Source organism: Brassica oleracea, chromosome C5 (genome assembly GCF_000695525.1).
Source record: "Brassica oleracea var. oleracea cultivar TO1000 chromosome C5, BOL, whole genome shotgun sequence".
Taxonomy (NCBI): domain Eukaryota; kingdom Viridiplantae; phylum Streptophyta; class Magnoliopsida; order Brassicales; family Brassicaceae; genus Brassica; species Brassica oleracea.
Window position 1 is genome coordinate 40,291,747 of NC_027752.1, and position 23,328 is coordinate 40,315,074.

At 35.1% G+C, this 23,328-nt stretch overlaps 5 protein-coding genes and 1 pseudogene across 8 annotated transcripts; 3 read left to right on the top strand and 3 right to left on the bottom strand.

Annotated features, from left to right (window-relative positions):
- Positions 1–902: 902 nt before the first annotated feature.
- LOC106295478 lies at positions 903–1,528 on the top strand. Its single transcript, XM_013731395.1, has 2 exons — positions 903–1,153; positions 1,250–1,528. The coding sequence occupies exons 1-2, from the start codon at positions 992–994 to the stop codon at positions 1,316–1,318; spliced, it is 231 nt and encodes a 76-aa protein (XP_013586849.1). The 5' UTR covers positions 903–991; the 3' UTR covers positions 1,319–1,528.
- A 122-nt stretch (positions 1,529–1,650) lies between these two features.
- LOC106295477 (peroxisomal (S)-2-hydroxy-acid oxidase GLO1-like) lies at positions 1,651–4,136 on the bottom strand. Of its 3 annotated transcripts, XM_013731393.1 has the most exons (12): positions 3,985–4,136; positions 3,713–3,863; positions 3,490–3,614; positions 3,341–3,387; positions 3,149–3,226; positions 2,949–3,073; positions 2,782–2,848; positions 2,631–2,693; positions 2,473–2,542; positions 2,284–2,384; positions 2,100–2,204; positions 1,651–2,015 (listed from the first exon to the last, which is right to left on the bottom strand). In XM_013731393.1, the coding sequence occupies exons 2-12, from the start codon at positions 3,847–3,849 to the stop codon at positions 1,821–1,823; spliced, it is 1,113 nt and encodes a 370-aa protein (XP_013586847.1). In that variant the 5' UTR covers positions 3,850–3,863; positions 3,985–4,136; the 3' UTR covers positions 1,651–1,820. The 3 variants fall into 3 exon arrangements, with proteins under 3 accessions (XP_013586847.1, XP_013586846.1, XP_013586848.1); XM_013731392.1 differs by having other exon boundaries at positions 3,490–3,863; XM_013731394.1 differs by lacking the exon at positions 3,985–4,136 and having other exon boundaries at positions 1,664–2,015; positions 3,709–3,824.
- Positions 4,137–4,758: 622 nt separating this feature from the next.
- LOC106295479 lies at positions 4,759–8,113 on the bottom strand (annotated as a pseudogene).
- Positions 8,114–9,709: 1,596 nt separating this feature from the next.
- LOC106294901 (probable sugar phosphate/phosphate translocator At3g14410) lies at positions 9,710–11,548 on the top strand. The gene is made up of 7 exons (XM_013730603.1): positions 9,710–9,945; positions 10,171–10,278; positions 10,369–10,403; positions 10,488–10,600; positions 10,683–10,944; positions 11,032–11,300; positions 11,386–11,548. Exons 1-7 carry the CDS (start codon positions 9,844–9,846, stop codon positions 11,511–11,513), a joined length of 1,017 nt encoding a protein of 338 aa, XP_013586057.1. The 5' UTR covers positions 9,710–9,843; the 3' UTR covers positions 11,514–11,548.
- A 336-nt stretch (positions 11,549–11,884) lies between these two features.
- LOC106294900 (ubiquitin carboxyl-terminal hydrolase 25) lies at positions 11,885–15,445 on the top strand. Of its 2 annotated transcripts, XM_013730602.1 has the most exons (9): positions 11,885–12,413; positions 12,486–12,963; positions 13,037–13,112; positions 13,198–13,290; positions 13,532–13,618; positions 13,704–13,846; positions 13,877–14,620; positions 14,712–14,843; positions 15,004–15,445. In XM_013730602.1, exons 1-9 carry the CDS (start codon positions 12,233–12,235, stop codon positions 15,110–15,112), a joined length of 2,043 nt encoding a protein of 680 aa, XP_013586056.1. In that variant the 5' UTR covers positions 11,885–12,232; the 3' UTR covers positions 15,113–15,445. The 2 variants fall into 2 exon arrangements, with proteins under 2 accessions (XP_013586056.1, XP_013586055.1); XM_013730601.1 differs by having other exon boundaries at positions 13,704–14,620.
- A 103-nt stretch (positions 15,446–15,548) lies between these two features.
- On the bottom strand, positions 15,549–16,113 carry LOC106294902. Its single transcript, XM_013730604.1, has one exon. The coding sequence runs from the start codon at positions 16,010–16,012 to the stop codon at positions 15,782–15,784; it is 231 nt and encodes a 76-aa protein (XP_013586058.1). The 5' UTR covers positions 16,013–16,113; the 3' UTR covers positions 15,549–15,781.
- Between the last annotated feature and the right edge of the window lie 7,215 nt (positions 16,114–23,328).

The window sequence follows — 23,328 nt, forward strand, 5'->3', positions numbered from 1 at the left end:
CTTTCAAATTTAAACTCTAAAACATCAACTATAAACCCTAAATGTAAACCTTAAACCTTAAACCTTCAAATATAAACCCTAAAACATCAACGGTAGAGTTTTAGGATTTAGGATTTAGAATTGAAGGTTTAGGATTTAGGGTTTAGAGTTGATGTTTTAGGGTTTAGGGTTAATTTTTTGGGTTTAGGGTTTAGAGTTTACTTTTTAGGGTTTAGGGTTTAGTATTTATAGTTTAGGGTTTAGGGTTTAGTGTTGATGATTTAGGGTTTAGAGTTGAAGTTTAGGGTTGAGGGTTTAGAGTTGATGTTTTAGGGTTTAGGGTTAATTTTTTGGGTTTAGGGTTTAGAGTTTACTTTTTAGGGTTTAGGGTTTAGTATTTATAGTTTAGGGTTTAGGGTTTAGTGTTGATGATTTAGGGTTTAGAGTTGAAGTTTAGGGTTGAGGGTTTAGAGTTGATGTTTTAGGGTTTAGAGTGGAAGGTTTAGGGTTTAGGATTTAAAGTTGAAGTTTCGGAGTTTAGGGTTTAGAGTTCATGTTTTAGGGTTTAGGGTTCGTATTTCAAAAAAAAATAGGGTTTAGGATTGATGGTTTTAGGGTTTAGGGTTCGTATTTCAAAAAAATAGAGTTTAAAATTGATGGTTTAGGGTTTAAAATTGAGTTTTAGGGTTTAAGATTTAAATTTCGAAATAGTATAATTGGAAAAAAATTAAAAAAATTATTTTTTATTTTTAAAATTTTTATTTATTTAAATATTTATTTATTATATATAAAGAATAAAGATATAAAAGTTTTTTGTCAAATAATATAGTTTTGAAAATGTTTATTTAGCGGCGGTAAAAATGAAAACCTATAGCATGATAAACATTTAATTTCCCCTATTTTCTTATTAGTTGACAGTTATTACGAACTCACCTGGAAGACTTGAGAGAGAACAAAACGAGGAGGGAGCGACGGTGATCTGATATCAAAGCCGAAGGGAAGATTGTCGAGGATGATCGGACGGCGTGCTGGAACGAATCGAGTCGGCATGAGGAGGGACGACTCCATCCTGACTCGGTTCGTCGACTCAGTGTTTTCTCTATTCCGATTAGCTGAGTTTGAGATCCTGTTTGTGCTATTCTTCGTTATAGCCTACGTCATCTTCAAAGATCTGGTAAATTTCACCTAACGATCGGTAGCAAATTGCTTTTATTCATCTCGCGTTTTTTTTTCTCAATTTGATTGGAGTTTTTTTTGTTAATTTTTGCAGACGGCGAGGCCGGAGTACAATCGGATTCTTGTTGAGAAGCCCCGCGGATATGACATGTGGCCGTTCTAGCTGAAAAAAATAAATAAAGAATTTGTATTGAATGGTTAGTACAACTCGTACATGGTTTGTGTAGAACGCATTTGCTTGTACACGGCAATGAACTGCTTAGCTTTCTTCAATTGCTCAATGTGATTCTCCTTTCATAGTTCTAATGTATCCGTCAAGTTCGTTTGGGTTTTGAGTGATATAGCCGTCACGCTTGGCTTATTGGCATGCCCAGTTTAGCGTATTTGTTTCATATGAGGTGATGATATATAATCTCATGGTTTGGTAGTTTTATAATGTGTGTTTTAGTTTTATATGATCTAATAGATACTTGTCGATGTTGTTTACGCAAGAAGAATAGAATGTAAGTAGAAGAAGCAAAATAATATTACAAGAATCACTAGGCATAGTTTGCGATTCGACATAGGGAGAAACAAGTCTTTAGATAGGGTAGCAAAGTAGACCCAATCAGAATATGAGAAAGTGTAGCCATCACATTACATGTTCGCTGGTTGTTTTGGTCTCTCTATAACCTGGCCGAAGGGTGTGGAGGGCGTGGAGTGTCCCATTCGGTGGTGATGTGGTTACGGGTGATTTCCTTGAGAGACCTGCAGCCACTTAGTGCCATTGTCAGCTCGAACTCATCACGTAGCATCTGAAGCACCTTTCTGACTCCAGCCTCTCCTTCAGCAGCAAGTGAGAATACCACTGGTCTTCCAATCTGTGATTAAGAGGGCATAAAGATAGTGTATTACTATCAACAGGTTCAAGCAGCTTTCTGGTAGATTAAAGATGCAATGCTTACAAATATCCCCGAGGCTCCAAGAGCAAGTGCCTTGAAAACATCAGTGCCACGGCGAACACCACCATCTAAGAAGACAGGGATTCGTCCTTGTGTCGCTTTGACAACCTGTACACAGACAACAAAGCTGAAGTTGTTGCTGTACATGAGCACACCAATTTGATATTTATAGGCGAGAATGATGTACCTCTTCAAGGGCTGAGATTGTTGCTGGGACATAGTCAAGCTGGCGAGCTCCATGGTTTGACACTATTATCCCTGCTGCCCCAGCTTGAACCGCTATCCTTGCTGTACGGAGGATAACAATAGTTGACTTAGGTATTTTTACTACACTTAAGTGAAGAAGACACAGTTGTTTGCCAGATGGTAAACTCACCATCCTCTCCGGTGATAACACCCTTGACAAGAATCGGCATTTTGGTGATTGTCTGGAGCCACTGGACATCCTGTTTGTGTAAATGAAAGTTAAGAGTTGTCCTAAATCAAGTGTCTGTTCGATCTACTCTGTTTGGTGTTTTTATTGTATTCACTTACCTTCCAGCTCAAGGTACGGTCAATTTGACCAGCAACATATGAAGCTAAGCCAGAGTCATTGGCCTGCAGGTTGAAACATAACAAAAGAATCTTTAACACAACAGGAGAAGCATATTCAGACTATAATGATTGGTATCTGATGGATGCTTACCTCGTCCATCTTTCCAAGGTCGAGACCTTCAAAGTTCTTCAATGTCAGGTTTGGAGGCAAAGTGAATCTGTAAAAGAAGACCACACAACACTTTATGCTTTCTAGCTCTGTATCTGCATATTAAAATCCAATCAACTATGATCACATTTTAACTGACTTGGCGTTACCTGTTCTTGATGTCAGACTCTCTGCGACCTAGCCTTGGGGTGTCTACTGTGAGAGCAATGGCTTTGAACCCTGCCCTCTCGGCTCTTCTCACCAGCTGCTCAACGACATTCCTGTTCTTGTATACCTACTCAGAACAATCATAACGTGTCAAAAAATCAAGTGTGGCCAGGTCTTAAGACAAGTAACTGAGATTACTTACATAGAGCTGGAAAAAACGAATCCCTGGCCCTGTGGAAGCAACTTCCTCGACACTTGAAGTAGCCCATGAAGATAGTGTCTGAAAGCATCATGAAACAAAAACTCAAACCAGAGACATGAGTATGCATGTTTTTTGAATTAAGAAGCTCCAAACACCGATAAGTTTAGATAAAATGTTGACATAATAACATACCATGATGGTTCCAGCAGCAGAGGCAGCTCTAGCCGTAGCATATTCTCCTGTTTTATTTTCCATCATACTCGTTAGAGCAAAGCCTTAGTCTCTAGTGAAGCTAACACTAATTTCCACTCTACGTTATTTTTTTCTACAGAATGTTTTACCTTCAGGGTGAGCCATCTTCTGCATGGCAGTAGGAGCAACCATGATGGGCATGGAGATCTTGAAACCCAAGATGGTTGTTGTCATATCAATCTTGCTCACATCAATCAGAATCCGAGGTCGAAAGCTGTTTAAACATCCAAAAGTACGTATATCAAATTCACATCTCTTGTGTAACCAATAACATGAAGTGTTACTCTTGCCGTAAGAAAAAGAAAAACTCACAGGATTCTTGCGAAAGCGTTTCTGTTCTCTTGAAGAGTCCATTGGTCTTCTGCACCAGAGGCATAGTAGTCGTATACCATCTTAGGCAACTTCTCCTTTGCAATCGCTTCATACTCGGTTACGTTTGTGATCTCCATTTTCAGATGCTAATCTGTCAAAAGAGCAAAAAAAAAAGGCTTGAGTTAGTTTATCTGTTGTAATATTCAGACAAAGTCTTATCCAAACAAGTCCATGAACGCTGTTTGGTATTAAAAACAGAATCTCTCACTCACTTCTAACGGGAACTAAGCTCTCCGGAGAGAATGAAGATTGTGTGTAGCAAAGAAACCTTATATAATTTTATATATGTCAACGACTCAACGTTTATATGTTGATTATGTTGTGATGGGTTAACTTAGCTTGTGGATTCTGTAAACAGATGAAAAATTGTTAGAAACTGATATGGATGAGATTCTAAAGGTGTAGAATGGATAATGAGATACGGACAAATATCAGATGGAATGTGTGTGTGTCTAATTCATTAACCAACTTTGTGTGCTCCTTAGATTTTCTTTCCTATTATCGTTCCTAATAATTTGTAAGCCATTTGTTTTTATTTATCTTTCAAGGACATAATAAATTCAAAATTTGATGAAAGTAAAAAAGCATGCAGAGGAGGAAGAACTTGATTCACGAGCCTAAGAGCATGATTATCCGGGATCCTTAGTGGGTTTCTTAGTGCGTGGGCCTCCACAAAATCCTTAAGGATCGGTTACAAAAACTACTAATTAAGAACCGATCTTAGTGAGTTTCTTACACTGTTCGCGGGCCCCACTGACTCGTGGCGGCCCACGATTGGTTTGCTTTTAATTTTTTTTTTTTTTTTTTTTTTTAAAAAATAATTTTAATTTTTTTTTTTTTTTTTTTTTTTTTTTAAAACTAAGAAACCCATTGGATCATTGGATTTCTTAGGGATAATCATGGTCTAATAATGATATAAAACAATAGGCCTAGTTATAATATTCAAGCCCAAAACTTGTCACACCTCTCTGACCCTCTTTACTATTGATTGAGCAGAGGCTTTCTGAGAGGTAAGTTTGGGACCTATGTTTACATTGCATTCTTCTCTATCTATATGACCCTTTGTAATGATCAAACTCTTCAAAATAAGGTTTATCTCAGAACTTAATTATATCTATGTTGTTGTTGCATTGTATTGTTTTGTGCTCTTTTGATTTGTGAACCGATCTCTAGTAATTGTCTCTATTGTATAAGGAACGAGAATGTGACTGAAGGTAGAAGTAGCCAAATATCATTACAGAGAATCTTCTGGCCATTGTTTTGTGATTTTGACACAGCCAGAAACAAGTTTTTCTTTGAGATAAACAGCAGAGTAGAAGCCAAAGTGACCAATCAGAAGAATATCACACTGGGTTTAGCCATATTACATAGCTCTGTGTTGTTGTTGTTTTGGGTTTTGGTTTCTATAACTTAGGCAAATGGCGTGGAGTGTCCCACTCGGTGACAATGTGGTTCCGAGTGATCTCACTGAGAGACCTGCACCCACTTAGTGCCATGGTTAGCTCGAACTCATCACGTAGCATCTGAAGCACTTTTCTGACTCCAGCTTCTCCTTCAGCAGCAAGTGAGAACAACACTGGTCTTCCAATCTGTGATTTGAGCATACAGATAATGTGTCAATGGTTTCAAGCAGATTTGTGGTAAATAGGTCAATATGATGCTTACAAATATCCCGGAAGCTCCAAGTGCAAGTGCCTTGAATTGAAGACATCAGTGCCACGTCGAACACCACCGTCTAAGAAGACAGGAACTCGTCCTTGTGTCGCTTTAACAACCTGAACACATGATGTACATTGATGAAATGTTTTAGTACATAAAACACTTATTGACAACACAAGTTGATGTTTGTAGAATGATGTACCTCTTCAAGGGCTGAGATTGTTGCTGGAACATAGTCAAGCTGGCGTCCTCCATGGTTTGATACAATGATCCCTGCTGCTCCAGCTTGAATCGCTATCCTTGCTGCACGGATGATAATAACAGTTGACCTAGTTAGGTATTTTTACTAAATTTTAGTGAAGAAGTCATTTGTCTTGTCTGATTGTAGCTTACCATCTTCTCCTGTGAGAACACCCTTGACAAGAATCGGCATTTTGGTGATTGTCTGGAGCCATTGGACGTCCTGTTTGTGTACATGAAAGTTAGTGGAATATGAATCAAGTTTCTGTTTCCATCTACTCTGCTTAGCTAATCTCTCAATATTTGTTGTACTCTCTTACCTTCCAGCTCAAGGTACGGTCTATTTGACCATCAACATATGAAGCCAAGCCAGAGTCATTGGCCTTCATGTGGAAACATAACAAGTTTAAGAACATAATAGATAGACTGCATACTATTTGATAGATGCTCACCTCGCCCATCTTTCCAAGGTCAAGACCTTCGAAGTTTTTCAATGCAAGGTTTGGAGGCAACGTGAACCTGCATTAGAAGACCACATGTCGTTACTCAGCTACATGTTTGCTTGCGTGTTCAAATCTAATCAACTATGATCACATTTTAATTGACTTGGCTTTTACCTGTTCTTAATATCAGACTCTCTGCGACCTAACCTTGGGGCGTCTGCAGTGAGAACAATGGCTTTGAACCCTGCCCTCTCAGCTCTTCTCACCAGCTGCTCAACCACTTTCCTGTTCTTGTATACCTACTCGGAACAATCATAATGTGTCAACCAACAAGCGTGACCACCTTTGTAATAACAAGTGACATAAATTGCTTACTTGTAACTGGAAAAACCGGATCTGGAAAAACCGGATCCCTGGTCCTGTGGAAGCAACTTCTTCAACGCTCGAAGTAGTCCATGAAGATAGTGTCTGAAACCATCATGGAAGAAAAGAACACAAACCAGAGGCACGGTTATGCATAGATGGTGGATTAAGAAACTTCAAAGACCAAAAACGTTAATAGTCTTGCTTTGTTTGAAACCATTCGTGATAACATAGTAACATACCATGATGGTACCAGCAGCAGATGCAGCTTTAGCCGTAGCATATTCCCCTGCATTAGTTTTTATTAAAACAAGCCTCAGTCTTTACCTCCAGTTAATACAATAAAGCAAGTTTTCACTCTCTACATAACTTGGTTTCTACAAATGTTTCAGAAATAGGTAGGGCTACAAATGTTTCAGAAATAGGTAGGGCTGGTCATTTTACCCAGTACCCGAACCCATATCCAAACCCGACCCAACAAACTCAAACCAAAATCCGAACCGAAGTAGCAACATACTCAGACGGATATTGAGTTAGGAGAGATTGGATACCTGAACCGAATGGATATCCGAAGATAAATATATGTATACTTAATCCTATATTCCTAGTTTGCCTCTCTCATTTTATTCAAAGTGTTTATATTGATACTACACATAGCTCGAGATAAAATAATATACATATAATTGCGGGAAAAAATAATTGTTACTCGTTTAAAATACATGTCAAGCTTCTTGTTTCATGCATTAACAAAAACTGAATCCAAAATCTCAAAACAACAACAAGATTAGTATCGTTCTATTTTCAAAATTTTGTCTTCAGACCTATTAATTGTCTAACCTGTGAAAAGTTAGAAATTCAATTAAGTTAATCGTAAAAATTTAAGTACAAGGAACTTGAACAATGAATAATTTGATTTTTTTCAAAATCTAAATATGCAAACCCGATCCGAAATAACCAAATCTGAACTAAAAACATCCGAATCCGATCCGATATATAAAAATATACAAACGGATTCTAGACTCCAATATCGAAAACCCAAAATACCCGATCCAAACGGGTATCCAAACTCCAGTGCCTAGAAATAGGGCAGACCTTCTGGGTGAGCCATCTTTTGCATGGCGGTAGGAGCAACCATGATAGGCATGGAGATCTTGAAACCCAAGATGGTTGTTGTCATATCAATCTTGCTCACATCAATCAGAATCCGAGGCCGAAAGCTGTTTAAACATCCCAAAGGTATATATACATATCAAATCACATCTCTTGTGAAAACTATAGAAAAAGTATATTGTCTTAAAGACATAAGAAAACTAACAGGATCCTTGCAAAAGCGTTTCTGTTCTCTTGAAGAGTCCATTCGTCCTATGCACCAGAAGCATAGTAGTCGTATACCATCTTAGGCAGCTTCTCCTTCGCGATCGCTTCATACTCAGTAACGTTCGTGATCTCCATTTTCAGATGTTAATCTGTCAAAAGAGTAAAAAAAAAACAGGGCGGATTTAGTTATAGCTGCGGCACCAAACTCCAGAATTTTCAGACACAAGTGTCTCTATGTTTGGACTTAGACACATAGCAATCTCACACACCTTGATGGGAATGGAGGTCTCGGGAGAGATGAAGTGTTACTGAAATAAAAGCTTACTAGATTTTGACCCGCGCTTTCTAAGCGCGGATTTGTTTGTTTTTCATTTATTAATCGAAAACTGATTTACAAATTACCATTATTTTTCATTTCGAACCATAACAATTGAGTTTTTAGGTTTTTATCATTTGTTTTTTTTCTCTTCAAAATATGGTATTTGTTCGAAATATGGTAGCTGTTCTATAATAATGTTTGAGTTTTAAAATTTGTTTTCATATCTGACCTAGATTCATGTTTGAACCTATAGACCCGATACATTGTATATAATCCTGTTCGGATTTAATGAAAAATTTGTTAATTAAAAATCCGATATAACCCGGTAAAAACCTAAAAACTCACTATTAACCCGCGATCTGATACTATTGATCCGATAACAAAATATCTTATAGTACTTTTTTAAAAAATTGATTAAATTACTCATATATTTATTAATATTACATAAATTAGTGATTCCTTAGAATTTGATAAAATTTTATCATGTTATCTAAATAAAAAATGATAATATAAAATAACTTATTGATATGACAATATTAGTTTATTTTCGTTATTAATAACCTATTATAAGTTTGTGTTTGTATTTTAGATTTAAAATTTTATTTTAAGATAGTTTTTAAAATATTCTTGAACACTCGTAATTGCCATATTAATATTATGTATAAAATGACATTATACACTGAAAAATGATATTCAAATATGTATATGATATATGGTGTAGGATATACGATTTTGGTTTGTATTGAAAATATGTATAATATTCAAATGATCTATTTTGAATATTGATACGTATATTTAAGAAAATAATATTTTCATGTTTCTTAATTCATTTATTGTTCATAATATATTTATACTTATATTAAATTTAAAATTAATATATCTTTTAAATATATATATAGGCCTATTATTTATAGATCCATTTAGGTGTATCTGTAGGCCCAAAACCAAAAGACTTAAATGCCATTAATGAATTTTATTAATTCTTTGTAAAAATAAGGGTATTTTTGAGAAAACTGCAATTTTCATTAAGGATATAATTTGAGAATGATCCTCTTTTAATGGTATTGATGTTATATATGTAGTGAGATCATGTTAAATATTTGTCATGTACTAATTGGGTAACAGTGTAAAAATATGGATGAGAAGCTGGAGGTGAAGAATGGATTAGATGGGATTTGTAGTGTTTAATCCAAAAGATCAAATGGGTCGTGTCTAATCCAAAAGCAACTTGTGTGTGTTTAGAGCATGATTATTTATTGGAGGATTTTAGAATAGAGTTCTTATATTTCGTTAAAAACCTCCACCCCAAGAATCTTGATTATTGCTGTGAGCCTTTTCTTTCATATTATCGTTCATGGTGAAAAAAATTATTTCCATAAACCAAATTGCTTTTTTCTAAATGACATAAAAATCATGAAACCTCTATACAAATACGGGGAAGAACATCAATGGGCCTTATAATAAGAGCATAAAACTATTGGGCTTACGAAAAGCCCATAACACGTGATCCGTCGAGGAGGAAAATAAAAGTGGGACCCACTTCTTCGCACCGTCGTTCCTCTATATAGACGGTGTTGTTTGAGAAGACGGAAAAGTGAAATGCTTTCAGTGAAGGAAGGAGAAGAGAGAAGACGAAAAAGGTAAAAGAAAGCAACCGAGTTGAAACACAGAGGCGACAACTCTTTCTTTTCCCGTGATCGAATCGAAAGATCATTTAGTAATCGATTACAATGGCGGATCGGAGCAGAGGATTCATGAGAGATGAATTCGTGACCTACGCTTACATTCTTCTCTACATCGCTCTTTCTAGCGGTCAAATCTTCTTCAACAAGGTTTAACTTAAACCTCACTACCTCTCTTTCCATGGATCTGTGTTCTCCACATCGTATTGTATTCGATTTTGTGAAGGATTGAGTTGCCGGCACTATTTACTTATTGCTTGTCCACCATTGTCTCTAATTTTAGAAACTAATGATTCACATTCATTGTGTTTGTGTGAAGAAAAGGTTTGCTTCAGTGAATAACATTCTTGTATCTGACTTGCTCTTCCTGTGCAGTGGGTTTTGTCATCTAAGGAAATAAACTTTCCTTATCCGCTTGGGTTGACTTTACTCCATATGATCTTCTCCTCTGTCTTGTGCTTTCTTCTTACCAAAGTTCTCAAGGTAATGCATCTTCCTTTATTGGTTCATGAGTAAGTAAGAATGCATAAAGTTCTAACTTTTTGGTCTCTGTTTGTTTATTTCTCCATGAAGATCGTGAAGGTTGAGGAAGGGATGACATTAGAAATGTAAGGAAGAAAGCGAATTTGATGTTCAAATGTAGTACTCGGTCTTTGGCTTAGTTAATGAACAACTCGCTTTTATGTACTCAGATATGTTACATCAGTTATTCCAATAGGTGCCATGTTTGCGATGACCCTCTGGTTGGGAAACACTGCCTACCTCTACATCTCAGTTGCCTTTGCCCAGATGTTGAAGGCTATAAGTAAGTGCATTTTGTCTACTTACACCTTAGTAGTGAGCTGGATTGTTGGATACCAATACATTCTTGAATCATATACTTGCAGTGCCTGTTGCTGTGTTTATCCTTGGAGTAGCTGCTGGGCTTGAAATGATGAGCTGCAGGATGCTTTTGATTATGTCTATCATAAGTTTCGGCGTTTTAGTAGCCTCGTACGGGGAGTTAAACATCAACTGGATCGGAGTTGTTTACCAAATGGGTGGCGTCGTTGGAGAAGCACTGAGGCTGATCTTCATGGAGATTCTTGTCAAGAGGAAAGGCATCAAGCTAAACCCAATCTCTCTTATGTACTATGTGAGCCCCTGCAGGTAAGTGAAACCCATCTTCTTCAGTCCTCTCATTATGTAAAAGCCTATGGTGTACTTTTATCTTTATGTGCATCCTCCTTTTTGCAGTGCTGTTTGCTTGTTTGTGCCGTGGATCTTTCTAGAGAAGTCGAAGATGGATGGGAATGGCCCGTGGAACTTCCATTTCGTAGTGTTGACGCTTAACTCCCTCTGTACGTTTGCTCTCAACTTGTCGGTTTTCTTGGTGATCTCTCACACGAGCGCTCTCACTATCAGAGTCGCTGGCGTTGTCAAGGATTGGGTGGTTGTTCTGGTCTCAGCTCTTCTCTTTGCCGACACAAAACTCACAGTCATCAATCTTTTTGGTTACGCCATTGGTAAGTCAAAAAGCTCCTTACATAACCAATTGGCTTTAGAATCAACGAGTTCCTTATATTATTACTTTGTGGTTTTTACACGCAGCCATTGCCGGTGTAGCAGCTTATAACAACCATAAGCTGAAGAAGGAAGCATCTCGAGTTACCTCCGAAACTCCAGGAGACGGTGAGTCGATACCGTTGGTGTCACTGCCCAATACAGAGAGAGGATGATGTAGTTCCTCTCAGTCTTGAGGTAATCTTTTATTGTTTTTAATGAAATGTACCTTCCGAATTATATAAACAACTCATACAAACAATCTGAAAGGAAAAAGAAATCAATCAATCAATCTGTCCAGTTCTCATGATTTTTACTCAAAACAATGTAATTTTTATGTAGTTGATATATGAAAGCCGAACGAATATTTATCACACACATAAAAGTCAGTAAAAAGTATATTTTGTCTAATTTTTTTCCTCGAGTAAAATTTTAATAATTTATTTCATAGTTCAGCTGAAAAATCCACTCGCCACAAGTCGTAAGATTATGCTTTGACCTCCTTATTCGCTTTAAATGGGCCTAAAAGCCCAGTAACAGGATTTCCTTTTTTTAGTCGAATTTCCCTTTCCGTTAATCTACCTGGAATTTATATTTAAAAATGAAAAAAAAAAAGACGAAGCCTCGATAGAGATTTATCGGGTTGCTGGGTGGGTCTCTCTTCCTCGGCAGTTACCACCATCAAATCGATCTCTTCTTCTTCCTCCCGAATCGATAAATCTCCCAGAAATCTCGAGCGCGAGGAGCCGGAATCGTCCGAATCATATATAAATAGAAACCGGAGAAGCCTTTATCGCGGTGGCAGGAGCGGCGGCGATAGATGCGATCGCAGCTAGCGATTCAGCCATGAGCGGTTGCGTCGGTCTTTTTCTCCGGCGGAGAAGAACCGATTTAGATGGGATATAAGCTGCAGATGAGCTGGATGCCGAGTCTACTCAGTCAGAAGCGACGGAACGGTCCGCCTCTAGGGTTACGGAACCTCGGCAACACGTGCTACCTCAATAGCGTCCTCCAATGTCTCACCTACACTCCTCCTCTCGCCAATTTTTGCCTCAATCACAAACACTCCTCTCACTGTAAGTCTCTCCTTCTCCAAGAAATTAGGTTAACGAGTTAGTTCTATTGCTTAAGAGGTTTCAATTTGATAGGTGATTCATTTGTTGATGGTGAGAGGAAACGAGATTGTCCTTTCTGCATAGTCGAGAAACGAATAGCGAGGTCTCTCAGCGTCGATCACGCCATCGATGCGCCTAACAAGATCTCGAGCTGTCTCAAGATTTTCGCCGAGCATTTTAAGTTTGGGCGTCAAGAGGACGCTCATGAGTTCTTGCGGTATGTGATCGATGCGTGCCACAATACGTCTCTTCGTCTGAAGAAGCTGAGGACGAAGGGGGGCGGCGGCGCTGAGTCTGTTAACGGGAGTAGTAGTACTGAGGTGAAGGAGATTTTCGGTGGTGCTATGCAGAGCCAGGTGAAGTGTTTGCCTTGTGGCGCGGAGTCTAATAAAGCGGATGAGATTATGGATATCAGTCTTGAGATTTCGAATAGTAGCTCGGTGAAGGAGTCGTTGCAGAAGTTCTTTCAGCCTGAGATTTTGGATGGGAACAATAAGTACAAATGCGAGAGGTAAATGATTTGTCTTTCTTTCTGAGTGTTTCATTTTTTTTAACTTATTAACATAAATGTTTTATTTGTTTAGTTGTAAGAAATTGGTGACGGCGAGGAAGCAAATGTCAGTACTCCAAGCACCTAATATACTTGTCATCCAATTGAAAGTAAGTAGTTTTTGTTTGCAAAATTTGGGTTCTGTTTTGAGTTGAAGATCTACTAAATGTTTGCCTTGAAATTTTTCGTTAACAGAGGTTTGAGGGTATTTATGGTGGGAAGATTGATAAGCCCATTACATTTGGTGAGATTCTGTTTCTCTCCACATTCATGAGTAAATCAAGCAAGGTACAAGATTCTAACACTTTCAGCTCAAATTTTAAAGTTTGTTGTCGGTGTCTCTGTTATTTCGAATTGATGTTTCCTAGTTCTTTTATATGAACTCAATATGATTGATTCCTTGTGCCTGGATTTACCTTTGAAATCATCATAGTGCTGCTCTAGCTTGTGGTTTTTTTTCATTCCAATGTAATTGTACTTCTCAGTACTTGCTTTTCTTAATCGTTTTACTCTGTCAAACTAACTGCAGGACCCTCAACCAGAATACAAGCTTTTTGGGATAATTGTGCATTCTGGATATTCTCCTGAATCTGGACACTATTATGCATATGTTAAGGTTCGTTTTCTGTCCCTTTTCAGTTTTCAATGTGAAGCAAACTCTCTAACTTGCTTACTGACTGTTTTAACTTCTGTCTGCATAGGATTCTTTGAACCGATGGTTTTGCTGCAACGATGCGTCTGTCACACACTCCACCTTGCAAGAGGTTTTGTCAGAAAAAGCCTACATACTCTTTTTCAGCCGTATCAACCAAAGGCCGGCTTCTGCTAAAAATTTGGTGACAACATCGGCTTCTGCTAAAAATTTGGTGACAACATCCAACGGGACTACATCTCACGAAGTTAATGGCTCTGAGACACCAAGGCCCAAGAAGTTTATTGGCCCCCTTAATAATGTCAGCATGCAACAACCACGAGCTGAGCAGTCCTTCAAGAAGGATAATAATAACCTGGCTTCTTCAAAGCCCCATCAGTTTATTCGTCCTCTTAAAGATGCTAACATGAAACCACGAGAAGAGCAGCCTTTCCACAAGAAGAACGCTGATTCTCCCCAAGTCGAAAAGGCTCCTCTCAAGCCACATGCAAAGATCAGTATATCTGTCAACCTTGGTGCCAAAAGGGTATCTCCTACTGTCAACGGCAGACTTTCTTTCGACCAAGATCAGGACTTAACTCCAGAGGCGGACAAAGAGAATATTGGATCTGTTTCGGCAAAGAGGGTATACACTTGTTCGGAGAAAAAGTTTGGTACTGAAAATGGTGGTAATGGAGTTAAAGAAAACGGCAGTGCACAAGCTAGTAGTAGTAGTAGTAACAATAATGAAGTGAGCTTACATCCCCATGAGCGTAGTAATGGGGGTGATCATCACCACAAAGATAGCTTATATTCATGCAAGAGTAATGGTTCACAAAATGGAACTGATCAGGAGGAAATTGAGAAGGACGGTGTTAGCAAACCCCAACCCAAAGCCTTGGAGTCTTCAACAAATGGAGATGATCGCTGTATTTTTCTTAGGAAAGACAAATCATCTCGTGATCAACTTGAAGCAATCAAAGAGAGGTAACTTTAGTTTGTGCCTTTGTTTCAAAACTCAAATGTGTATCTGATGACATGGCTAACGTTGAATGCTTGTGTTTGCCTATTATCTCAGCCTGCAGGAAGACGTGTCATCATATTTGCGGTCATGCGGATGGTATGATGAAGTACACAAATCGATGCGCGCCAAGAAGAGATTGCTTGGAGAGCTGTCAGGGGGAGATTGTGAAGATGGTAACGACTTAAAGTAAGTGAAACCCGACTTAACTCATCATGTTTTCTCATACTTGAGTTGAGCATAATAGCTAGAATTTGCTCAGATTGGATTTTGACCTCGTATAGCTTCGTGCGTTATTATGTTAAATTCATTCCCGTGACTTAACGGTTGGACCTTGTGGTTTGTGCAGGAGGAGGTTGATAGCAGATGTAGAGTCAAGTTTATCTCAGATCCCAGATGAGTTGAAAGCTGATCTGGTAAACTGTCTCTCGCGAATTGGCAAGAAGAAATACTCATGAATTTGCTCAACTCTTAAAAGTCTTCTACTTGGTCCAGCTACAGTCTTCCTCAGTCCTCAGTGTCATCACATACGCACATATTGCTTGTTCCATCCCGTCGGTTGTGATGCAGCGAGAAGGGATCGAGATTTTTCCAGTGAGTGTGAAGTGAATTTTTGTGACATTTTTTGGAAGAGAGTTAAAAGTAAATTAACGGTAAAAAAAAAAAAGAAGCAGCAGATCTCATACTTTGTATAATATTGATCCTTTCTGAATTTTATCCCCTCCTATCGATGAACTTTCACACTTTGCATACTTTAGTGCACTGAAAATTAATATAAGAGCGTTCTTGGGTTTACTTTTGTTACAGGTTTTGTGTGCTATATATTCTTTAAACATTCACATGGGTACAAAATAAAATGGATTGTTGGTTGGCAGTGCATAAAGATCGACCAAAGATGTAACAAAAGAATGTTTGATGAGCAGTGAAAATTGAAAATGAAGAAAGACTCAACGAGTAGATGAAAAACTAAACAAACAACTCTTAATGCTGAGAGATTACAAATAGATTCTCATTGGAAAAGTTGATGAACGATTTGGCCAAGAAACGTATGGTTTCTTTGGTCTTTCGTCTTATTGAAAAAAAAAAAGAAGAAAAATGCAATTGTGGGATTGCAAAGATTAAATAGCCTAAGAAGCAGAGAGACTATTGGTCTTGGCGTAGTGACCAAGAGACCAGGAGGAGAAGCCTGGACAAGATGAAGAGAGTCTCTCTGCAGTGGCTCTGACTAATTCGTCAAAGTCCAACTCTTCCTCGAAGATTGTGGTCAACATGTTCTTAAATGGTTCTCTCGTCGTTGCGGATATCAACTTAGAGGGAGCCACCTCGGTGATGAACCTGGTGGTCTTAACTGCTTCCATTGGTGATTGAGATTTTCTTGGTTGGGCATGGAAGGAATAGAAATGAGGAGATTGCAGGGAAGATATTTGTGAACGATTTGGGTGAGGAGTGAAGTAAATTTATACAGAGTGTGAAATGCTTATGAGGTACTTTAATCTTGACTACAAAGGACAACTTATGTGGAATAGTACTTACACTCCCTCACGTCATTAGACAAAACCATACTAAGTTTTCAATGTGAACTTTTGCTTCTTTTTTTAAGCAACATATGGACTTTTGTTTAACCACCAATTTTTACAAAATAAAAAGAATATTGTAGCTCAGGTTAATAATCGTGCAATATTCAGTTCAATTATCAGTGTACCAAATAATTAAGAGCCAATGGAGGCCGAATCCTAACTAATAATATGTACAGAGATAGGCAAGTTCATTGGTTAATTCGGGATAAAGTGCATAGTCAACTGGTCTAGTAATGGTGAATATCAACGTGCATCCAGTAAATCACCACCCGACCATTAATGATGGGTTCTTCCATTGTTTACTTTGAACCAATGTTTTTAAAACCGGACCGGAAGCTGAACCGAAAATATTTTGGATCACGGTTCAATATGGTTCGACTGGGTCAAATCTGGTTCAATAATATGGTTTAATATTTTTTTAGTATGTAAATATAAAAGTAATATTAGTAAACATGGTCATAGTTAAAATATTAATCAATTTTGAACATAAATTATTATAAATATAAATTAGTTTCTTGTTTATATGAATGGTTTATAGTTTTTTTGATAGTTTTAGTGGTTTTTATTGGTTTAATAACTTTGAAATATAATCCGGCTATGTGGCCGGTTCATGGTCGAACCAATTACTAGACCAATCCGGCTATATAACCGGTTCATGGTTGAACCCGGTCCAACCATCGAATCGGTCCGGTTTTAAAAACACTGCTTTGAACTTAAAGTTAAAACAAGTTGGTTTCACATTTTAATTTGAAAAGTTCAAACACCAGCAAAAAATATCTAATCGAAATCATTTACAAACACAGTGTTACGGATGCGAAACCAAGTGATAGGTAAGACGTTCCTTTCAAGAAGACTACGATGTGAGGGATCTTCATTTATAATCAAAAGCCAAAATAAATTAGGAACAACAATCGCCTTTTTATCCCATGCATATTCCTATTTACAAACGTTAATTTTAATATATAGCTGTAAAATATTCTTTTAAGAGACTCTGAAAGAACAAAAAATTGACAGCAACATAACGGTAACACATCACAGGATTTGTCAAACTTTTTAGCAGTTAATATCGAGAAGAGGACATATACGTACGTGCACCACTGCTGTACATATATACGTTATGTTCCGTCTCTTGACTAACCTCAAAAGCCAGAATTTAGGGCTGGACATTTATAAGGGTTCGTAGTTCGAATCGAAGAGTGAAATCTTATATCTCTATTATTAAAAAAAGAGAAGTACCCATTAAAAAATACCTCTAAATTTTCTAATTTATTTACACTTCCATGCCACTGAGAATTAAATTAAACTATCTATTTTAATGCTTGTCTTTTCCAGTTAAATTAATGAGTTTTTTTAAATCAAATTTAAACTTAATGTCATTAAATAAACCTACCTATTTTAATGCTTGTATTTTCCAGTTAAATTAATGAGTTTTTCTTAATCAAATTTAAACTTAATGTCATTAAATAAACCTACCTATTTTAATGCTTGTATTTTCCAGTTAAATTAATGAGTTTTTCTTAATCAAATTTAAACTTAATGTCATTAAATAAACCTACCTATTTTAATGCTTGTATTTTCCAGTTAAATTAATGAGTTTTTCTTAATCAAATTTAAACTTAATGTCATTAAATAAACCTACCTATTTTAATGCTTGTATTTTCCAGTTAAATTAATGAGTTTTTCTTAATCAAATTTAAACTTAATGTCATTAAATAAACCTACCTATTTTAATGCTTGTATTTTCCAGTTAAATTAATGAGTTTTTCTTAATCAAATTTAAACTTAATGTCATTAAATGAACCTAAAAATACATCATATTTAACGTAGCTTATTACGTGGCCCAATAATGAACTTGAATTTTATTTTTACGAAAACGTGAATCACTTGACTTATGTAATATTTAAAATATATTAACTACAATATAACAAATGCATATAACATACCTATACTTTAGTTTGAAATGATCATGTTCAAGTTTTATATAGTCAACTTACATCATGCATTGATCGACTACAATATTCAAACCATCTATAGTTTTCGTTTTCTTTATAGGATGTATCAACCAACCAATCATCCCATTGATTTTCTAAGCTTTATAAAAAAACAAATCAATAAATACAAACTCAAAATCCAATATCTTCTATTAATCAAAACAAAATATCTTCAATGTCGTATCTTTAATGTACCTATTAAATATAGAAACTGTAACCATAATTACACTAATTATAAAAATAGATTTGATTCCAACCAATTGATATATTACTTCGGTAATTGATTTGCTTGCAGAAGAGGAAACAATAAATTAAAAATTTATAAGAATATAAAGATATAGAGATTCCAACCAATTGCCTATATTTGCGTATGATTTCCGCATAATAAGCTTCAAATTGAACATTGAAAAAATAGAGAGATTTTTTTTTAATATTTTACCGACACAAACTTAAACAAAACGAATAGTTAAATTTAATTTTTTTTTGTTATATTTCCCGAAAAATACGGTTACAACATGAGCTTTCATAATATGGCCTTTTAACATATTAATGTTATGGACAATTAATAATTATCTTGACAACAACAAAGACTATAAATAATTTATTATTAATGAAATTATGAAATTATTTACAATTTGATGACTAATTCATCGCCATTTTTTATATGTTAAATTTTTATAGAAGTTTAAAAATCATTTTATTTTCTTTAAACATGTATAACTAATTTATAATCTTTTATTCCATACTAAGTCATAATATAATATTTCTTCATATTTTACATTAATAACCATTGTTTTTATATATCGTTTACAATTCTCTAATTACGTCTATTTGTTCAATTTTTTATATGATATCGAATATATCGAATATTCATCGTAAATAGATGATTTAAGATGCCAAAAAAATTATTTACTTGGTGAATATAATACATCAAATATTACAAATACATTATTTAGTTAGATAAATAATCAAAAACCGAAAATTCAAACCCGCGCTGGCGCGCGGGTCAGGTTCTAGTTATACATTAAAACAGAAGTCACAACTTTTATTTATGTGTGATTTTTTAGAAAATAGACTTAATGGATCTATTTCTAGAAAGTCATGTTACATTTAATCTCTAATCTTATCATTTAAATTTTGGACCTACCAGAAATGTTTATGGGGCTATCAATAATTGGATTTAAACAATAGATGATCCATTGGATTTATGGATAGTATAAATTAAATAGATATAATTTAATGTTGTAATACTATACCTCCATATGTTAATTATTTAAATATTTGTCGATGTTAACTTTTAAAATTATAAAGATTATTTTTTAAATAACAAAAATCATATTATCTAACAATGATTAATATTTACTACATTAAACCAATGAAAACAAATTTAAAACTATATAGTTAATTTTAAAAACTAAACAAAAACTAAATGTTTAATTATTTACTCGATAATATAAATCTATGAAGCGAAAAGTTTAATTTTTTAAAAACTTTCTAAATTTGTGAAATGTTACAATATCTTTGAATATGACAATAAAACAATATTTTACTAATCTTTATATATATAGTTACGATTTTAATAATGAAATAATAATCCAAAAAATATATATATAGAACAAGATACAAATACATGTGAAAGTTTGAAAAAAATCTATTCAATAAAAAAATATACCGTAAACTTATTATGTTTTAAAAATTGATATACTCATATATATTATAATATATACCAATTTATAATTAAAAAAAAAAATTATATAAAAATAATTGAAACAAAAATTCACGCGGTTGCGCGGATCGAGATCTGGTTTATAATTATTAGGTTTGGGAACATCCAATTCAAAACAAGTTCAATATGAATAGAATTATCTTTGTCATATAAAGTATTGTTTTATATACTATTTTATTTTTAATATGAAAAAATTTAGTGTAAGAAGTTTAAAATTAGACATGATTTTTTTTATTCGGTTCATTCCTTTGAAGTGAGTCGTTTAAATAGTCAAATCTATTTAACCTGAATCTTAGTTTCGATATTTGGTTTTATTCGGTTGGATGAAGTGAAATTAATTTGATGGTGTTCTGAAAGCCGCGCCTTATATTGATGACTAACAAATTTGATTTAGTTTTGATTCGGTTCTAACTCTGTTAAGTTAGGTATGTTTTGATCTGTGTTAAAAAAAAAGAGCATGTTTTCATAGATCGGTTAAAAAGTCTTGTATTATAAATAGAAGTGTAACAACCAGCTACAATTTGTAAAGCACTAATACAAATCCAGTAATCCACAGAGCATAAGCTCGATAATGATGAATCAAATTATAGCCAGACGTTATAAATACTGTTAAAAACATATAACACATCTTACATCGTTTTAACTTTGTTAATTTTGTTTTAATCAGATGATTAATCACATATTAAACTATACAGTTAGACGAGGCTACATAACTACTCTTTAGAAGAAAACAACAAAAGTCGACCACGTATTTAATGGCATGATGGGACAATTCATGTAACATAGATGCTATAGACGTCGTACCATATCAAGCATTTTCTTTTGATACGCTTATTACAGAAACCACAGAATCAAAACAGACTAATGGACCACCTTTTATTCTACGGCGGAGAAATGTAGCTGCTCCAATACGGCGTCGCATGGGACCATTTGCCTCTTCAATTGAAGCTTCCCGCCACCGTCTCATTGACATATAAAAAGGTTTATCTTGGAATTTTCCTATAAACTGAACCCTCTAATGGCTTTAGAGAGTATTGTTGACATAAGACCATGATTTATCTAAGGTTCTTAGAGTGGAGTTTTTAGCGGAAGTTAAGAAACTGTTTCTTAACTTTTAACTAAAAAGCTAAGAACTGGTTCTTAAAGTTTCTTAACTTTTAACTAAAAAGCTAAGAACCGGTTCTTAAAGTCATTATTTAAGAACCGGTTCTTAGCTTTTTTAGTTAAAAGTTAAGAAACAATTTTTAACTTCTGCTAAAAACCTCATCCTAAGAATCTCGGGTTAATCATGCTCTAAGCTCCACTCTTGGGGACGTTAATTAACACTCTAGAACTTGTAAATCTTCTGATTTTATTTTATATAGCATACAATCATAAATATTCCAGTACTTAATTATCAACAGAAAATGAAATTCTTCAATTGGATCTGCAGCCATCTACATATATATCATTGTATTATTTAATTACATATTTATATGCGATAAAGTAATGGAACGAATTTAAACAATTCGAATGAAATTGGCATTTGAAAATTTTGGTCAGCCCATCCTCTAGATTATGTTCTTTGATCCCAACATTTAGATTCTTAAATTAGGGGTTTTGTCAAAATTCCCTACCATGCATATGGGAAATGGAATCGAGAATAAAAAAAATATGCATATATATCTATCGCATTAGTCTGCCCATATATACCAATGCATATAAACTAGGATTTACCACAACACAAGAGTAAAAGAGCGAGACAACATATTTGAAATAAGCAGCTCTAGATCGAGAGACCACAACGGGAGTCTCTGGTTATATAAGAAGGTCTTGCATGAAGGAACGTAGAGTGGAACTGAGCAAAGGATGACTTGCCAACTTTTCTGCGGTCTCTAGGAACAAAATGGCTTCGGAGCAAATTCTGGTTCTATTCTTGTTGTAACCAAACTTTCATTCATTACATTTACAACTTGGCAAAAAAAAAAAAAAATGAATGACTTGCTAATTTAAACAGAACCAGTTTATGACTATTGATTTGGTCACATACTTAATCCGTTGTTGATTTTTGTCCGCAAGTTAGACCTTGGCTCTGTTTCGTTCTCTATTTCTCCATGTTAGATTCCATATAAACGCATCCATACTCATTTCCATATAAACGCATACTCATTTAGTCATATACAAATATTTATATAGTTGGTCATAAGAATGGAAGTGACCGATCGTATGAAACTTATAATCTAATAAAGTCACTTTATAAAATAGTATATTTTTTCCTATTTCTTAATTATCCTTCAATTAATCATCAAGAAAGAAGAAGAAAAATCGAATAATGAATATATTTTTCTCGGTGAAATTAGTTCAACAATTTTTATGGTTTTAACATTATAACAAGTGTACTGCTAACAAAGGTTTGATATCCGTATGATGCTTGGAAGATGCGACGTGTGGATGATAATGCAACGGTCTATAGTATATACTACAGATTTGATGCCATAACTGGTGCTCGGAATTCAACAGTACTCAGATTTCAACAATTTTAGATTATATGCGATCTGTCTTTTAGGCTGGTCAAAATTCTTTTGGTCGCGCCAAACAATACGTCCAATCATTTAGTATTATACAGGCTCCGATTGATAGCCATGATTAATCGCGGAATCACGGAAAAAATAGTTAAACGGCAGAAAAAATTAATTAAACCGCAGAAAAATTTAAAATTTGCGGAATGCTGAAATACATATTAAACGAATCAAACTATTTTTTATGGTATTCAATTTGTTATGATAAAAAAATATCAATAATTAAACTAGTTATTACAAAATGCGAAAATAACTAAAATTTATTTAAAAATATTTTAGTTTTTATTATAAATATCTAGCTTATCTTTCAATATGTTTTAATAATAGATTGACATTTAATAATATACAAATTATTTTATAATTTTATTTACAACACAACTATTTATCATTAAAAATTTTATTGCTATGTAATTTTTTCCGCCATAATCTCTACATAAGCATATATATATATATGTAGCTATTTAAAGATGTGATTAATGATTATGGATGGAGTCTCCAACAAAGACGCTCCTCCCGTACAATCCCAACATCCTCAGCTGCAGACCAGGGGACATCTCAGGATTTTTCCTCCGTGGTTCCTCAGCTTCCTTAGCCGTACTGAGCTGGAACTGTTGTGGGATGGGAAACCCACAGACAATCCAAAGACTCAAGGAACTACAAAAAAAATATTCCCCAGATGTCATTTTCCTTCGAGAAACTAAAAATCATGATGGCTTTGTACTTAAAGAAACAGAGGAGCTGGAGTTTGACTGCTAACATCAAGTCAACATCACATAAATACACACATTACCTATAAAAATGCTATTTTCTATAGTACCTTTG

Coding starts and splice junctions, on each gene's coding strand:
- LOC106295478 (XM_013731395.1), top strand. CDS start 992: ATGATCGGACGGCGTGCTGGAACGAATCGAGTCGGCATGAGGAGGGAC. Junction 1,154..1,249: donor ACGTCATCTTCAAAGATCTG/GTAAATTTCACC, acceptor TAATTTTTGCAG/ACGGCGAGGCCGGAGTACAA.
- LOC106295477 (XM_013731392.1), bottom strand. CDS start 3,754: ATGGACTCTTCAAGAGAACAGAAACGCTTTCGCAAGAATCCTGTGAGT. Junction 2,694..2,781: donor ACCTTGGAAAGATGGACGAG/GTAAGCATCCAT, acceptor TTCAACCTGCAG/GCCAATGACTCTGGCTTAGC. Junction 2,205..2,283: donor CAATCTCAGCCCTTGAAGAG/GTACATCATTCT, acceptor GTCTGTGTACAG/GTTGTCAAAGCGACACAAGG.
- LOC106294901 (XM_013730603.1), top strand. CDS start 9,844: ATGGCGGATCGGAGCAGAGGATTCATGAGAGATGAATTCGTGACCTAC. Junction 9,946..10,170: donor GTCAAATCTTCTTCAACAAG/GTTTAACTTAAA, acceptor CTTCCTGTGCAG/TGGGTTTTGTCATCTAAGGA. Junction 10,404..10,487: donor GAAGGGATGACATTAGAAAT/GTAAGGAAGAAA, acceptor TTATGTACTCAG/ATATGTTACATCAGTTATTC.
- LOC106294900 (XM_013730601.1), top strand. CDS start 12,233: ATGGGATATAAGCTGCAGATGAGCTGGATGCCGAGTCTACTCAGTCAG. Junction 13,113..13,197: donor TACTTGTCATCCAATTGAAA/GTAAGTAGTTTT, acceptor TTTCGTTAACAG/AGGTTTGAGGGTATTTATGG. Junction 14,844..15,003: donor GAAGATGGTAACGACTTAAA/GTAAGTGAAACC, acceptor TGGTTTGTGCAG/GAGGAGGTTGATAGCAGATG.
- LOC106294902 (XM_013730604.1), bottom strand. CDS start 16,012: ATGGAAGCAGTTAAGACCACCAGGTTCATCACCGAGGTGGCTCCCTCT.